General features: G+C 37.5%; 1 protein-coding gene across 10 annotated transcripts in view; it reads right to left on the reverse strand.

Moving 5' to 3' along the window:
* Nucleotides 1-9,739: 9,739 nt before the first annotated feature.
* LOC128699309 (TLC domain-containing protein 3A) overlaps nt 9,740-19,245 on the reverse strand; it is a 623,909-nt gene continuing 614,403 nt past the window's right edge. For 5 of the 10 annotated variants that reach the window (XR_011393719.1, XR_011393720.1, XR_011393717.1 and 2 more), the window contains 2 exons: nt 19,066-19,223; nt 13,470-17,559 (listed from right to left, as the gene is read on the reverse strand). Coding sequence is in view for 2 of the 10 variants with exons in the window: in XM_070098272.1 (XP_069954373.1) it covers nt 17,466-17,577; nt 19,066-19,223 (270 nt within the window). In the remaining 8 variants the exon portion in view is untranslated. Of the gene's footprint in view, nt 12,784-12,804; nt 17,578-19,065; nt 19,224-19,245 lie in introns of those variants that run through there. The other 5 variants (XR_011393715.1, XM_070098272.1, XM_070098274.1 and 2 more) reach the window with 5 other exon arrangements.

Raw genomic sequence — 19,245 nt, forward strand, 5'->3', positions numbered from 1 at the left:
CTTTGTAAGTATTTATTTTATTACTTAATTGGCATAATCAAGTTTAGAGAAAACAAACGCCAAATGAAGCAGAAGAATAATTCGCCAATCGGCCCAAGGTGCTGTGGATATTAGGGACTTTCTGGTAGTACAGTAACAAACAAATTGTTATTAATACAGTGTATTAAAAAATATGCTAAACCCATGTGGGTCATTCAGCATGAACATCTTGTTTGTATTCTTTCTCAAATCTTATCAGATGTAACAAATTATATGGAAATATATTACTACAACAGTTTCATCTTTTGCATTTTTTTGAAGGAACTGTTTAACCCTTTGACTGTTTCGGTCTCACATATATATATATATATCTTACAAGCCAGTATTTTTGATGTATTTATACTCCAAAACTTTAACGGCTTCAAATGAAGTGGGAGAAAGCTGGTAGGCCCACATGTGAGAGAATGGGTCTGTGTGGTCAGTGTGCACAGTATAAAAAAAAATCCTGCAGCACCCAGTGCATAATGAGAAAAAAAACAACTGACCATGTTTTTGGATTAAAACACTGACTTTGAGGTGTATTTTCATATAGTATTTATGGTTGTATTCGCGTTTTCTTGTTCTCATTTGACAGAATGGAATACATATTACAGAAATAGAAATGATTCTGATTGGTTTCATGATGAAAAGGACCTTGAAACTGAGCTCAAAGTAGTGGAAATGTTCGATAAGTGTCCAACTAGCCATTCTAATGCGCAGTCACAAATGGGTTGACATTATTTATACAATTATTACAATAGTGCTGTAGTCTGTATAACAGTAAATCTTCTATTTTTTGTGTACATAAAAATTCAAAATAGAAAGCAAGAGTAATATAAGAGGGGCCTGGAGATGTGACTGATGAACTGAGAAAATGTTATTTTGGTGCCAAGAATGTCTGCAGTGTTCATTCTGGACCCTATTTTGAAATTGGCATCTTTTTTAATTTGCGTGAAATTGGCCAAATTGCCAATTTCTGACCACTTTTTGGGGTCGTTGAAATTGGTAAATGAGTGGTTTCTTGAATTCAATAGACAGAACAAATGGACTTCTAAAGAAATAGCTATGAGTTTGGTCATCTGGAACAATGGAATTGGCCAAAAATAGAGCTCAAAGTGGGCGAAATTGCCGATACATAAACATCGCCGAGATTGCTAACTTTGTGAGAGTGTAATTCCGTAAGTTTTCCATCAAATTTCATACTTTTGGTGTCATTAACATCGGGAAAAGATTCTCTATCATTTCACAAGAAAAAAATAATTTTCTTTTTCAAAAATTTTGTGACACAGAGAGAGACTTTAGGATTTGGGATTGCGACAGTCAAAGGGTTAATATCTTTCCTAATCAACAGTGTTTCTTGCAAAACTCTTCAAATATTTTTTTTTTTCAACAAGTCAGCCATCTCCCACCAAGGCAGGGTGACCCAAAAAGAAAGAAATCCCCAAAAAGAAAATACTTTCATCATCATTCAACACTTTCACCTCACTCACACATAATCACTGTTTTTGCAGAGGTGCCCAGAATACAACAGTTTAGAAGTCTATACATATAAAAATACACAATATATCCCTCCAAACTGCCAATATCCCAAACCCCTCCTTTAGAGTGCAGGCATTGTACTTCCCATTTCCAGGACTCAAGTCCAGTTATATAAAATAACTGGTTTCCCTGAATCCCTTCACTAAATATTACCCTGCTCACACTCCAACAGCTCGTCAGGTCCCAAATACAGGTCGACCATCACTAATCTGGCATCACTGGGACCTGTAGTGTGCCGGATTAGTGAGTTTGCCAGATTACAGAGAGGTTAGGTTAGAATACACTTAATTAACCTATCAATAGAGACACTGCTACATCTTCCTCATTTTCATCACTGCTTTCTCCTCCACTGGCTTCCTGCTGTGGATTTACAACCATCTGCACAATTTTTGAGTCAGTATAATGATGAAATTTGAGTCAGTGTAATGATGCAATTGAGTCAATATAACGATGATATTTGAAATTATACTAGCCAAAATTAGTGCCGGATTACTGATGGAACCGGATAACTGATTGCCAGATTAGTGATGGCTTACCTGTACCATTTGTCTCCATTCACTCCTATCTAACACACTTGCTGGAAGTCCAAACCCCTCGCCCACAACACCACCTTTACCCCCTCCCTCCAACCTTATCGAGGATGACCCCTACCCCGCCTTCCTTCCCCTACAGATTTATATGCTCTCCATGTCATTCTACTTTGATCCATTCACTCTAAATGACCAAGCCACCTCAACAAACCCTCTTCAGCCCTCTGACTAATAATTTTATTAACTCCACACCTTCTCCTAATTTCCACACTCCGAATTTTCTGCATAATATTTACACCACACATTGCCCTTAGACAGGACATCTCCACTGCCTCCAACCACCTCCTTGCTGCAGCCTTTACAACCCAAGCTTCACACCCATATAAGAGTGTTGGTACTACTATATTTTCATACATTCCCTGCTTTGCCTCCATAGATAACATTTTTTGCCTCCACATATACCTCAATGCACCACTCACCTTTTTTCCTTCATCAATTCTATGATTAACCTCATCCTTCATAAATCTATCCGCTGACATGTCAGCTCCCAAATATCTGAAAACATTCACTTCTTCCATACTCCTCCTCCCCAATTTGATAACCAATTTTTCTTTATCTAAATCATTTGATACCCTCATCACCTTACTCTTTTCTATGTTCACTTTCAACTTTCTACCTTTAACAGTTATAAATTGCAATATATAATATGTGTGTGAGGTATTTTTGAGCGTGTTAGATAGGAGTGGAGGCAAATGGTTTTGGGACTTAAGCTGTTGGAGTGTGAGCAAGGTAACATTTTGTAGCAGGATTCAGGGAAACTGGTTAGTTGGACTTGAGTCCTGGAGGTGGAAAGTACAGTGCCTGCACTCTGAAAGAAGGGTGGGGATACTGGCAATTTGGAGGGACATCTAAACTGTTGTATCTGTGCACCTCTAGCAAGACAGTGATAAAGTGAGTGATGGTGAAAGTTTTTTTTTTTTTTTTTTTTTTTTTGGGGGGGTAGGGTAAATTGTAATACAGTACATTATATCTATATTACAATATTGCAAGCTAGACAATCTTGTGTATGTTTTTCTTTTTTCTCCCCAAAGTCTAACCTAGCAACATCCGTTTTTTCAACACAATGATAATTTTCAACAAAGGTAGGGTGATTCAGAAATGGAAACCCATTCACCATCATTAATTCAATAGCTGTTCTGCGAGAAGTGTGCAGATATAAAATTTTAAAATGTCCCAGCAAATATTATCTATAATAGAGCATGATCACTTTTACCAAGTAGGTTTAAATAATTTATATTTGATGGTGTGTTTTTATTATATTTGTTTCTTTGATGTGATGACATGAAAATTTCTTCGCTTTGACAAATTTAGGTGGCCATTCGTATTCAGCTTCCAGCCTTTTATGACAAATTCTATTTAAAACTGAAATCCCAATAATAAATATACAATAACTCTTCTTATAAAGTATACTAGCGGGAAATTATGTAAAAGCAATTAAGAAAGTTATCCAAAACTGCTTAGCATGAAAAAAAATTCATATTACACTTTAACACCATGAGAGTATCAAGTTATGTGCAAAATCTGGGTGCTGTGAACAGTGCAATTATTCTACTCTGATTCAAACTAGGCCTAAGATTCAAGTACAGCCTCTCCTCACTTAATGATGGAGTTACATTCCCAAGACCACGTCAGTAAATGAATTTGTCACCTTTGCACCAATTATAACATTTCTGGTATATTTTTAGATGTTTATACAGTAGTGTACTGTATATTGTAATAAACAAAATAGAGGAAATCAGCTCTACTATATATTTAGGTATGCATACTGGTCAGAGCCTGTCGTAAGTCTGAGGTGTAGGTAAATGAGTACGTCGCTAAGTGAGGAGAGGCTGTATTTTGAGAGCCATTGCTCCTCCTTTTTCCCACTCACAGAGCCTACAGTTTCTTTCTTGGAACCAAGTACTTTACTGAATCTGCATTTATTAAATGATTTTGAATCTTTTTATCACAACATGTCTTTGAATATTAAACAAACACCCAAGAGGAATACTTGTGATGCTGGAGGTGCCAAGAAGAATAAGTGTGAACCTCTAATGCAATGAAAAAAGCAATACCATATTATTGGTAAAACTGCAGATTTGTTTACTGAAAAAGACCCTGACACATCTAGAAGCACTGCCCTAAAGCAGGGTCTTGAGCAGCTAATGACTTCTTACTGTCAGTTCTTAAAGCTCTGCCTGGTACAACAGACCAGAGATGCATTACAGAATACTTAACCCTTAAACTGTCCAAACATAGATCTACGTTTTTTTACACAAGAAAGCATGTAAAAATCAAACGTAGATCTACATTCAGAGTGATATGCGAGCGAACGTAGATCTATGTTTGGACAGTTTAAGGGTTAAGCACTCCAATACAACCATAAGCTACTGACATCTCTGCATCCACATTAACTCCTTAACAGTCCAAACGTACATCAATGTTTTATTTTTCCTGCCTCCAAATTTGGCATGACCGGTGTGAGATGCCAATCATGCCAAATACTGCGCACACTCGGTTTGCTGCAGTATTAAAAAAATCTGGGACCACTTAGTACCTTGAAGGAGCATCAGTTCACTGATGTCATGTCGTATTAACATTCCCCTCTTAAGAGGAATGTGATGCTGACCCTGAGTTTAGTGACTTTGAAGTGGATGTGGCCACAAGTGGTTGATTAAATATCAAAAATCTCAATAACAACCCATGTGCAACATCATTTCAATTTTGATACCATGGTAGTGTCATCCTGCCAGAATGTCCTATAAACTATGCCCTAAGTAAAGAGAAAATTCTGAATCATGAGTAATGGCTGGCTGGCTGATTGAATTTGGCTGTCTCTATCTCTGGTTATCTCTGTCTGTTTATTTGTCTCTGTTTATTTCTGTCTCACAGGTACACATAAATACAGTTATTATTTATAGTGTGAATTACCTAGGATAACCCCCAAAAAAATCCAAACAAAGTGCTATACTGTGCTTGTAGATATAAGGCATAATAAGCATGACTGGCAAGTAAAATGCACTTTCACTTGTTCGGGAATCAGACATGATGACTCTGCATCATGTGTAATACCTGTTGGTTCATGAGCAGCTCTCTCTCTGAGTCAGAGACACAAGCAGAGAGTCAGGAAGTCAGGCAAAAAGATAAGCAGAGACAGAGCTAGACAGATAGACAGATAGACAGGCAGATAGACAGATAGACAGACATGTTTATGTGTAACAGTGAAAGCAAATAAAGCCAAGGCAGTGCACGATCATCAAATGTCACTCCACTGCTGCACTGTCAGCAGTGGAGTGGCACTTGTCTTAAACCATGCTTCAAGCAGTTTCATATATAGCCCAGCATATCTAAAACATTGCTGGGACCTATAAATACTTTGTATGTGACCAAGGCAGGTGAAAATGTTCACCTGTCAGTGTGTTTGTGACTATTTGAGTACTACTGCAGTACCTGATATTAGTGTCAGAGCAAACATTGGCTATGAAATCACAAGAACTACTATAAACTGTAATTATCAGAACATAAAAATTATATAAATAAAAAAAAACGGGAAAAAAGGTATATCGACAACACTGCAAGCGGCAGGACTCCATGCTACCGTCAGGTGAATATCCAGTGCCAACTTTGTGGCCTTATATTAAGGCCGTGTACTTTTGTCAAAATAATCGAAGCACTGGGCGAGAGAACATAGATTTACATTTCGACAGTTAAGGGGTTAAATCTTGAACAGCCATTCACCTCAGTCCAGTAGGGCCACAGCAACCATCTGAACACTGTCATGTCAACAAGCAACAGCAACTAGAGTATAAGGTAAGCTAACTGTAGCAATTTGTGAGTATACCTGGAGAGGGTTTTGGGAATCAACGCCCCCATGGCCCAGTCTGTGACTAGACTTCATGGTGGATCAGAGCCTAATCAAACAGGCTGTTACTGTTGGTTACATTCAACTGATCGGGTACTGACTATAGGTGCCTGTCCAGTGCCTTCTTGAAAACAGCCAGAGTTCTATTTGACATTTACTGTGTTGTCTCTTAGTATACTTATGGCACCCCTGCTTTTCAATGCCCAGTCTCTCACTTTTGTAGAGAGTGATTTTCATGTACAAATTTGGGGCTAGTCCCTCAAGGATTTTCCAAGTGTATATTATCATTTATTTTTCTCGCCTGCATTCCAGGGAGTACAAATCAAAGGACTTCAACCATTCCCAGTAAGTTAGGTGCTTCATTGTACTTATATGTGCCATGAAAGTCCTCTGTATTTGGCACATTTGGAGGTATATGGATAACTATTTTTCCTGTGTGTTCTTCACTTCACATAATGCTAATTTCCATAGGGCACCAGATTTCAGAAACACATCCTGCATGTTATCACGATTTACTGTACATGATTTACTAGGTGAATTTTCAGTAAAAAATTTTTTAGTATATAATGTAGTCATATTCATAGACATGAACAATATTTAAAAGTAGGGATGTTTGCATTGCATTTATGGATTTAGAAAAAGCATATGATAGGTTGGATAGGGAAGCAACATGGCAGATGTTGCTAGTGTACATAATAGGTAGTAAGTTACTAAATGCTGTAAAGAGTTTTTATGAGGATAGTGAGGTTATTTTCATATAGTCAGACTTGAGTCCTGGAAATGGGAAGTACAATGCCTACACTTTAAAGGAGGGGTTTGGGATATTGGCAGTTTGGAGGGATATGTTGTGTATCTTCATACGTATATGCTTCTAAGCTGTTGTATTCTGAGCACCTCTGCAAAAACAGTGATAATGTGTGAGTGTGGTGAAAGTGTTGAATGATGAAAGTATTTTCTTTTTGGGGATTTTCTTTCTTTTTTTGGGTCACCCTGCCTCGGTGGGAGACGGCCGACTTGTTGGAAAAAAAAAATAAAAAATGAGGCTTAGGTTAGGGTGTGTAGGAGAGAGAGGGAGATTTTTTTTTTTTTTTTTCAACAAGTTGGTCGTCTCCCACCGAGGCAGGGTGACCCAAAAAAGAAAGAAAATCCCCAAAAAGAAAATACTTTCATCATCATTCAACACTTTCACCACACTCACACATTATCACTGCTTTTGCAGAGGTGCTCAGAATACAACAGTTTAGAAGCATATACGTATAAAGATACACAACATATCCCTCCAAACTGCCAATATCCCAAACCCCTCCTTTAAAGTGCAGGCATTGTACTTCCCATTTCCAGGACTCAAGTCCGACTATAAGAAAATAACCGGTTTCTCTGAATCCCTTCACTAAATATTACCCTGCTCACACTCCAACAGATCGTCAGGTCCCAAGTATCATTCGTCTCCATTCACTCCTATCTAACACGCTCATGCACGCTTGCTGGAAGTCCAAGCCCCTCGCCCACAAAACCTCCTTTACCCCCTCTTTCCAACCCTTTCGAGGACGACCCCTACCCCTCTTTCCTTCCCCTATAGATTTATATGCTTTCCATGTCATTCTACTTTGATCCATTCTCTCTAAATGACCAAACCACCTCAACAACCCCTCTTCTGCCCTCTGACTAATGCTTTTATTAACTCCACACCTTCTCCTAATTTCCACACTCCGAATTTTCTGCATAATATTTACACCACACATTGCCCTTAGACAGGACATCTCCACTGCCTCCAACCGTCTCCTCGCTGCTGCATTTACCACCCAAGCTTCACATCCATATAAGAGTGTTGGTACTACTATACTTTCATACATTCCCTTCTTTGCCTCCATAGATAACGTTTTTTGACTCCACATATACCTCAACGCACCACTCACCTTTTTTCCCTCATCAATTCTATGATTAACCTCATCCTTCATAAATCCATCCGCCGACACGTCAACTCCCAAGTATCTGAAAACATTCACTTCTTCCATACTCCTCCTCCCCAATTTGATATCCAATTTTTCTTTATCTAAATCATTTGATACCCTCATCACCTTACTCTTTTCTATGTTCACTTTCAACTTTCTACCTTTACACACATTCTCAAACTCATCCACTAACCTTTGCAATTTTTCTTTAGAATCTCCCATAAGCACAGTATCATCAGCAAAAAGTAACTGTCAATTCCCATTTTGAATTTGATTCCCTATAATTTAATCCCACCCCTCTCCCGAACACCCTAGCATTTACTTCTTTTACAACCCCATCTATAAATATATTAAACAACCATGGTGACATTACACATCCCTGTCTAAGACCTACTTTTACCGGGAAGTAGTCTCCCTCTCTTCTACACACCCTAACCTGAGCCTCACTATCCTCATAAAAGCTCTTTACAGCATTTAGTAACTTACCACCTATTCCATAAACTTGCAACATCTGCCACATTGCTCCTCTATCCACTCTATCATATGCCTTTTCTAAATCCATAAATGCAATAAAAACTTCCCTACCTTTATCTAAATACTGTTCACATATATGCTTCAATGTAAACACTTGATCTACACATCCCCTACCCACTCTGAAGCCTCCTTGCTCATCCGCAATTCTACATTCTGTCTTACCTCTAATTCTTTCAATTATAACTCTACCGTATACTTTTCCTGGTATACTCAGTAAACTTATTCCTCTATAATTTTTACAATCTCTTTTGTCCCCTTTCCCTTTATATAAAGGAACTATACATGCTCTCCGCCAATCCCTAGGTACCTTCCCCTCTTTCATACATTTATTAAACAAAAGTACCAACCACTCCAACACTATATCCCCCCCTGCTTTTAACATTTCTGTCATGATCCCATCAGTTCCAGCTGCTTTACCCCCTTTCATTCTATGTAATGCCTCACGTACCTCCACCACACTTACATTCTGCTCTTCTTCACTCCTAAAAGATGGTATACCTCCCTGGCCAGTGCATGAAATTACCACCTCCCTTTCTTCCTCAACATTTAAAAGTTCCTCAAAATATTCTCGCCATCTACCTAATACCTCCCTCTCCCCATCTACTAACTCCCCTACTCTGTTTTTAACTGACAAATCCATACTTTCCCTAGGCTTTCTTAACTTGTTTAACTCACTCCAAAATTTTTTCTTATTTTCATTAAAATTTCTTGACAGTGCCTCTCCCACTCTTTCATCTGCTCTCCTTTTGCACTCTCTCACCACTCTCTTCACCTTTCTTTTACTCTCCATATACTCTGCTCTTCTTATAACACTTCTGCTTTGTAAAAACCTCTCGTAAGCTACCTTTTTCTCTTTTATCACACCCTTTACTTCATCATTCCACCAATCACTCCTCTTTCCTCCTGCCCCCACCCTCCTATAACCACAAACTTCTGCCCCACATTCTAATACTGCATTTTTAAAACTATTCCAACCCTCTTCAACCCCCCCACTACTCATCTTTGCACTAGCCCACCTTTCTGCCAATAGTCGCTTATATCTCGCCCGAACTTCCTCCTCCCTTAGTTTATACACTTTCACCTCCCTCTTACTTGTTGTTGCCACCTTCCTCTTTTCCCATCTACCTCTTACTCTAACTGTAGCTACAACTAAATAATGATCTGATATATCAGTTGCCCCTCTATAAACATGTACATCCTGGAGCCTACCCATCAACCTTTTATCCACCAATACATAATCTAACAAACTACTTTCATTACGTGCTACATCATACCTTGTATATTTATTTATCCTCTTTTTCATAAAATATGTATTACTTATTACCAAATTTCTTTCTACACATAGCTCAATTAAAGGCTCCCCATTTACATTTACCCCTGGCACCCCAAATTTACCTACTACTCCCTCCATAACATTTTTACCCACTTTAGCATTGAAATCCCCAACCACCATTACTCTCACACTTGATTCAAAACTCTCCACGCATTCACTCAACATTTCCCAGAATCTCTCTCTCTCCTCTACACTTCTCTCTTCTCCAGGTGCATACACGCTTACTATAACCCACTTTTCACATCCAATCTTTATTTTACTCCACATAATCCTTGAATTTATGCATTTGTAGTCCCTCTTTTCCTGCCATAGCTTATCCTTCAACATTATTGCTACTCCTTCTTTAGCTCTAACTCTATTTGAAACCCCTGACCTAATCCCATTTATTCCTCTCCATTGAAACTCTCCCACCCCTTAGACAGGGGTGTATAATGTCACCATGGTTGTTTAACATATTTATAGATGGAGTTGTAAAAGAAGTCATGATAGTGTGCTGGGGAGAGGGGTGGGTATAAATTATGGGGAATCAAATACAAAATGGGAGGTGTCACAGTTACTTTTTGCTGATGATACTGTGCTTTGGGAAGATTCTAAAGAAAAGTTGCAAAGGTTAGTGGACGAGTTTGGGAGGTGTATAAAGAAGTTGAAAGTGAAAATAGGTAAGATGGGATTATGAAGGAAGGGGGGTTAACCATAGAACTGATGAAGAAAAAAGGTGAATGGTGCATTGAGGTGTCTGTGGAGACAAAAAATATTATCCATGGAGGCAAAGAAGGGAATGTACAAGAGTATAGTGGTACCCAACACTATTATATGGGTGTGAAGCATGGGTTGTGAATGCTGCAGTGAGGAGGAGGCTGGAGGCAGTCGAGATGTCGTGTCTAAGGGCAATGTGTAATATAAATATTATGCAGAGAATCTGTAGTGTGGAAATTAGGAGGAGGTGTAGAGTTACAAAAAGCATTATTCGGAGGGCTGAAGAGGGGGTTGAGGTTGTATGGTCATTTAGAGAGAATGGAGCAAAACAAAATGACTTGGAGGGTGTATAAATTTGTAGTGGAGGGGAGGAGGGGTAGGGGTCATTCTAGGAGAGGAGGGAGGAGGTAAAAGAGGTTTTGTGTGCAAGGGGCCGGGACATGCAGCAGGCATGTGTGAGCGTATTCGATAAGAGTGAATGGAGACGATGGTTTATTTTGACCTGACAAGCTGTTGGAATGTGAGCAGGGTAATAATTTGTGGATGGATTCAGGGAAATTGGTTAGCCAGACTCGAGTCCTGGAGGTGGGAAGTGTGTACAATGCCTGGACTTTCTAGAACGGATTCGGGATACTGGCTGTTTGGAATGACATCTAAACTGTCATATCTGGGCACCTCTACAAAGACAGTGATTATGTGTGAATGATGGTGAAAGTGTTTCTTTTTTTCTTTTGGGTAACCCTGATTTGGTGGGAAACGGCCAGAGTGTTGAAAAAAGAAAAATATTGGAAACGTGTTAATCCTTTAACCCTTTCAGGGTTTTTGATGTACTAGTACGGCTTACGCACCAGGGTTATTGACGTACTAGTATGGCTTATGCACCAGGGTTATTGACGTACTAGTATGGCTTACGCACCAGGGTTATTGACGTACTAGTACGCCTAAATTCTAGCGCCTTCAAATCTAGCGAGAGAAAGCTGGTAGGCCTACATATAAAAGAATGGGTCTATGTGGTCAGTGTGCGCAGTATAAAAAAAATCCTGCAGCACACAGTGCGTAATGAGAAAAAAAAACTTTGACCGTGTTTTTGGATTAAAACAGCGAATTTGCACTGTATTTTTGTGTGGTATTTATGGTTGTATTCTAGTTTTCCTGGTCTCATTTTATAGAATGGAAGACATATTACAGAAATTGAGATGATTTTGTGTGGTTTCACAATGAAAAGTATCTTGAAATTGAGCTCAAAGTAGCAGAAATGTTCGATTTTTACCAAAGTTCAAAAGTTAACAAATCATGCCAAGTGTCCAATACATGTCAACTGGCGAGTCTAATATTCTTTCACAAGTGCGCTGATATTATTTATACCATTTCTACACTAATGCAGTAGTCTGCATAACAGAAAATTTTCTATTTTTTGTAAGAATAAAAATTCAAAGTGGAAAGCAAAAGAAATATAAGAGGGGCCTGGGGACATGACTAACCAATAGAGAACTTGTTATTTTAGTGCCAGGAATGTCTTTCTAGTTTATTCTGGACCCTATTTGGAAATTGGCATCTTCTGAAATTTGTGTGAAATTGGCAAAATTCCCAATTTCTAACCACTTTATTGGATAGTTGAAATTGGTAAATGGGTGGTTTCTTGTACTCATTCGATAGAAAAAATGGAGTTCTAGTGAAAAAAAAAAAAATTTTATCGATTAGTACACAGGAATTGGCCAAAAATAGGACTCAAAGTGGGCGAAATCGCCGATGCATAAACATCGGCGAGACCGCTAACTTCACGAGAGCATAATTCCGTAAGTTTTTCAGCAAATTTCATACATTTGGCGTCATTATGATCGGGAAAATATTCTCTATCATTTCACAAGAAATTTTTTTTTTTTTTTTCCGAAAAATTTTCGGCCCTGAGAACAAGTTTAGGAGAGGGCCTCCCGACCCTGAAAAGGTTAATGGTCATACAGTGTCACTTGGCAGAAGTGAGAGATGATAGAGGAAGGGAAGTAGTGGTGCTGAAGGGAGGACAATATAGCAAAATGAAAATTGGGTAACATTTACTGTAATAAAAAAGAGGCAGAGTGCCTGCATTTAGTCAGGACTGTCAAAGAGGACTTAATATACTACAGTATCACAAAAGCAGAAGCAGTTGCAGCAATATACATGGCAACAGCTTCAGTGGCTGCATAGCAGCATCAACAGTAGTGGCAGCAGCAACAGTGGTGGTAGCAGCTGTTGTGACAGAACGAGGTGAAATCCACTCATGAGTCCAAACCAAATTACAGGCTGTAAGCAGCAGTAAATTTTAATGAATGGAGGAATGTCCCTGCTATTTAGGATGAAAAAAGGGAGAGTGAGGGTATTTATGTTTGATTCAAGGAAAGAAAGCAAGCTCTAATTCCTTGTATTAAGAGCCCTTTACTCTGAAGAAACCGACTTGAAGTAGTGGAATCAATTACGTATATACATTATCTTTTCTCATGCATGTGTTAAGTGATGGGTTGTATGCACAGTAAAAGTCTGATAAACTGGACAAATTAGGGAAGAGGGGTGTCTGATTTATTGAAAATGCCTTTATAAAGTAAGTTTCAATTAAGTAGGCTATATCCTCATACTATCGACATGGACTTATGTCCAATAAAGCAGATTTAGTGTGCTGATGACATGACTGGACATTCAAAGAAAAAACTAATGTAAGGATATTGGAATATCTATCTCTATCTCTCTCTCTCTCTCTTTTTTATTTCTACCACCAAGATTTCAACATCATTTTGTCATATCTTCCCTTCTAATGAGAAAAAAGTAACAACTCTAACACAGCAGCTCTAATACGAACTTAAACTACTTGTCATCAGCCAAAGAAAGTGGCAGATAAAGTAAATAAATAAAACCCACAAACATCCAATGTATGTTGTAGCAGTCATTGAGTTTAGGGGCTAATGAAACACCCTATGAATAAAACATAATGACATATAATACTGTATTTATATATCCAGTAAGCATTAATGAAAATATGAAATTTCAGAGTAAATAAAATTAAATTTAAAAGAAGCCAGAAGCAAAAAACAGAAAAAATTAAATATTTTTTTGTATGAGTGTTTTGTTAGTAAGGAAAATTAATGTCAAACATAAGTGGTTAATAAAAAAAGAAACAAGAAGTGTATAGACTGAAATATCTTCAGGTTACAAAATGACTGATAAAAAATTTCATAGCACTTCAGTGTGACAGCAATATCTTAAATGTAGCTTTATTTTGATGGAGAAAAAATTTAGAAATGATTTCCTGTCATGACTAATGTAAATTTTTGGCATGAAATTAACATTAAACTAAAACACAACAGTTCCAATCAAAATTATAAGTTAATACTTACCATAAAGATAATAACTAAGGGAAAAATGTAAAATTATTTCAGTTATATACTGATATACATTTACAAATGTACTTACTCCCATTAACACTTCTTTGTAATTTATTTTCAACATTCAGTATAAATTTCACATGAGATTTCTAAGTACAGTGGACCCCCGACATTCGAAGGCATCGACATTCGATAAATCTGACATTCGATGCATTTTAACGCAAAAATTTCGCCTCGACATTCGATGGAAAACCTGACATTCGATACGATTCGTACAAGACCTGTCCACATGTGGCCTGAACTGCCCCGTGTGTGCCAGTGTTTACAAGCCAGCCAGTGTGTGCGCATCTAAGGATACATTTGGTACATTCCATATTATCCATATTATCACTGTTTTTGGTGCTTGTTTCTGCAAAATAAGTAACCATGGGCCCCAAGAAAGCTTCTAGTGCCAACCCTTCGAGAAAAAAGGTGCTAATGACTATTGAAATGAAGAAAGAGATAATTGCAAAGTACGAAAGTGGAGTGCGTGTGTCAGAGTGCATGATGGTTTGGTAAAGAAATTGCCTGCAACTAGTGGTGATGTGAGTGAAGTTAAGGCCAGCAAAGGTTGGTTTGAAAGATTTAAGAATCGTAGTGGCATATACAGTGTGGTAAGGCATGGTGAGGCTGCCAGTTCAAGTCCTAATGAAAGGGGATTCCCCTTCTAGACACTAACACCATCCACACACTCCCCTCCTCCCATCCCATCAATCATCACCAGATCTTCATTAAAGGTAAGTGTCAATTATTCTATTTTTATTAATCTATTGTTATTGTAATTATTCTATTGCATTAAACTTAATTCATGTGGTAAAATTTTTTTTTTTCATACTTTTGGGTGTCTTACACGGATTAATTTGATTTCCATTATTTTTTATGGGGAAAATTAATTCGACTTTCGATATTTTCGACATTCGATAGCTCTCAGGAACAGATTAGTATCGAATGTCGAGGGTCCACTGTATAAGTAATTGACCTATACAATGTTTTCTAGAACCTAAATGAAACTTTGTCACTTTTTAAAAATAGAGCAAAAAATGTATAAAAATAAATTGCATGCATTTTCAAAGGCTCTTGTTTCTTCCTTTGTATGAAATAACCATTAAGCCAAGTGTTAATTTACCAGCCAATTTTGCTGATAACTTCCATTGTATATTAGTGCTACTGGGTTACCTCAAGCAGAATATTTCATTCCAATCAGTGACTGTTTTGTATTATGGAATTAAATTCTTTGCTTTTGTTTTTCAAAATTTTTCAAAATGGTTTATCATAAAAGACAAATTTGAGCAAAATATCAGCAAAACTTCTAACTTCTACACCCAAATACACTTATGAAGTGATATTTCCCACATGAATATCATAATACAGGTCCACCATCACAAATCCGGCGATCGGTTATTCGGTTCCTTCAGTTATTCGGCACTAATTTTGGCTAGCATAATTTCAAATTTCCAGGGTCGCCACACCAACCTGCTGGTACTGTTTGGTGGTGCTACTTGCTGCGTAAGTCATTCCAATTTCTTTTTCTCCATTTATTGTTTTAACCTGCTTACTTTTAGCCCTAGCCATGGTTCCAATGAATAAAAGAAATGCTTCTCATTATGTAAAGCACCTACACAGTACATTATCCATTAAAGATAAGGTGGCTTTGAAGCCACTGTCAGTTGCCATGAGCTCAGTCTCATGAAGCAGGAGAATATGCTTTATTATTACGCTAATATCAACACTACAGCTTATTTGCCTATCACAACTGATCTAATATGACATAAGAAACAATATAAATAACATAAAACATGTTAAATACTCCAGAATGAATAATATTTGGAATAACACCGAGCAGTTCGACAGAGTTATGAAGAGGATATGGTAAACAAATACCATTCTCCTATCCTTGTCTTGGTGGCTTATATTAGAGAAAACGGAGTATAGCACAGGGCTAACTATGATATACACTCGTACTCCACCATAAACATGAAACAAAAAAGTTACTTTCTCTCTATAGATTATCACACATAGCAGCATATGTGTAGAGAACCTAGGATAACCCCCAAAAAAGTCAACGTGGCTTATTTTTAGTACCTGGCTTGGGTTAGCCATATATGATTTTTGGTAAATATTTGAATCGCAGCCAGGGTAAAAACATTAGGCGTGTTTCTTTACACCTGTTGTCTATGTTTACCCATCAGTAAATGGGTACCCTGGTGTTAGTCGACTAGTGTGGGTGTTATCCTGGGACACTGACCTAATTTTCTTGAAATACGTACTCTGCATAACAAGTGCCTTTCTATACAGTAGTATGTCACTGATGTCAGCTAGGCCTGTATACCTTGTACATGTACGTGTAGTAAATAAAGATATTATTATTATTATTATTTTCTCAGTTGTTTGTTGGGTTATCTTATTCAAACTTGGGCAATGTATGATGGAAAGATACTTCTTCACGTACACCAAAAATGAAAGAAATCAGACCATAAATAGCGGAGTTCACTTCTCAGCCATTAGCAGCCGCTTAGCGGTATATTTTTGTATGGTTGTTATGGTTATATTCTCATTTTTTCGGTCTCATTTGATAGAATGAAAGATATATTACAGAAATAGATATGATTTTAATTGCTTTCATGATGAAAAGTACCTTGAAATTGCGCTCACAGTAGCGAAAATGTTCTATTCTTTAGCGAAGCTCAAGAGTGAACAAATGACGTCACCGTCCAATACCTGTCTGCCTGCCAGTCCAAATTCCAGTACGGAGTCAAGAATGGATTGACATTATTTATACAATTATTACAATAATGCAGTAGTCTGCATAACAGTAAATCTATTTTTTGTTTTGTGAATAAAAATTCCAAATGGTAAGCAAGAGTAATATAAGAGGGGCCTGGAGCCATGACTAATGAACAGAGAAAATGTTATTTTAGTGCCAGGAATGTCTGCATTGCTTATTCTGGATCCTGTTTTGAAATTGGCATCTGTTGAAATTTGTGTGAAATCGGCCAATTGCCAATTTCTGACCACTTTATTGGGTAGTTGAAGTGAATGGGCAGTTTCTTGTACTCAGTTGACAGACTAGAAGTAAATAAGTTCATTCAGGTATACACAAATACAGTTACACAGATTATCATACATAGCAGAGTATGTATAGAGAACCTAGGATAACCCAGAAAAATCAGACTTATTTCCAGTACCTGGCTTGGGCTTGCCATATATGATTTTTTGGTAAATATTTTTTTTTTCTCGGTTGTTTGTTGGGCTATCTCATTGAAACTTGGGCAATGTATGATGGAAAGATGCTTCTTAACGTACAACAAAAATAAAAAAGACGGATGATAAATAAGGGAGTTCACTTCTCAGCCATTAGCCGCCTCTTTGCAGTATATTTTTGTATGGTTTTTATGGTTGTATTCTCATTTTTTGGACTCATTTGATAGAATAGAAGATATATTACAGAAACAGACATGATTTTGATTGCTTTCATGACGAAAAGTATCTTGAAATTGAGCTCAAAGTAGCGGAAATGTTCGATTTTTGCCGATGTTCAATGAACTGTGCAAGTCAAGTTGGTTAATTTTATTAAGTGTATTCTAACCTAACCACTCTGTAATTCGGCAACTCAGTAATCCAGCACACTACAGGTCCCAATGATGCCGGATTTGTGATGGAGGACCTGTAGTAAATAAGAGAACTGATATTAAACTTCAGAAAGTTCTCACTGTTTGTACTCAAATTTCACATAAGCTTCACTTCATAATTCTATGGAAAAGTAATTAACTTTTAAAACTTTTTTTAGTAAATGAAAATCACCAAATAAATAATAATAAATGAACAGATAAAGGTGATATTCATTGGCAAGGGTGTGTTACCACACAAAACATATTTGTTATTCAATTTGCAAACATTTTTCATTCAAGATTTATATATACGTATATGCATTCTCAGTGCTCTGTTGAATATTTTTTTTTTTTAACACACTGGTCGTCTCCCACTAAGGCAGGTAACCCGAAAAAGAAACACTTTCGTCATTATTCACTATCACTGTCTTGCCAGAGATGCACAGATACAACAGTTCAGATGTCCCTTCAAACAGCAAATATCCCAAACCACTCCTTTAAAGTACAGGCAATGTACTTCCCACCTCTAGGACTCAAGTCCAGCTAACAAGTTTCCCTGAATCCCCTCACGAAATGTTATGTTTTTCACACCGCAATAGCTCAGCAAGTCCCAAAAACCATGCCTGTTGTATGTCCAAGCCCCCTTGCACACAAAACCTTTACCCCCCTCCCTCCATATTTCTTATGACAACCCCTACCCCACCTTTCCTCTACTACAGATTTACACACCCTTCAAGTCATCCTACTTTGCTCCATGCTATCTAAATGACCAAACCACCTCAACAACCCCTCCTCAGCTTTCTGGATAATACTTTTAGTAACTCTGCACTACCTCCTCCCAATCTCCAAACTACAAATTCTCTGCATAATATTTACACCACACAATGTCCTCAGGCATGCCATCTCCACTGAAGCTTCACACCTATATAAGAGTGTTGGTATCACTATACGCTCATACATTACCCTCTTTTCATCCATGGATAACGTTCTTCATTTCCACAAATACCTTAATACACCACCCATCCTTTTCCCTTCATCAATTCTATGGTTTACCTCATCATTTACACGTCCACTCCCAAATATCTGAACACTTTCACTTCCTCCATACTGCTTCCCTCTAATGTGATATCCAATTTTTCATTACCTAATTCATTTCATACCCTCATCATCTTACTCTAATCTAATGTTCACTTGCATCTTTCTTTACACGCCCTCCCAAACTCGCAAAGAAAGGAAGTTGAAAGTGAGCATAGATAAGAGTTAGCTGGTGAGGGTATCAAACAAGTTAGGTAATGAAAAATTGGATATCACACTGGAAGGAGGGAATATGGAATATAATACCAAAAATAATTTTCTTTTAATAAGGCCAGGGTTATGAAATCAAAATAAATTCACACATTTTAAAAGAGAATTTGTAAAAAAAAAAGTGAAAGAAGTGATGTGAAAAAGAATAAGGATAAATAAGATGTCTTTTCAGCAAGATGGACATGGAAACAGAAAATTGTGTTCAGTGCATGGGAAAAGCTTCATGTTGGGAAGAGAGAAGAAATACAAGACTGTACCTGTATGGTCCAGTGGGATGATGGTTACTGTAGATCCCAAAGGTATCCTTCTTCTTCATAGACAAAGATAAATAAATCATGTCTAATGCTTTGCAGTTAATGGTAAGTAAAGAGAACTGGAAGGTAGTATATGCTGGAAACACATCTCTTGCAGATATCTGCACATTGTAATAAATGATA

Source organism: Cherax quadricarinatus, chromosome 61, assembly GCF_038502225.1.
Source record: "Cherax quadricarinatus isolate ZL_2023a chromosome 61, ASM3850222v1, whole genome shotgun sequence".
In the NCBI taxonomy this organism is placed as follows: domain Eukaryota; kingdom Metazoa; phylum Arthropoda; class Malacostraca; order Decapoda; family Parastacidae; genus Cherax; species Cherax quadricarinatus.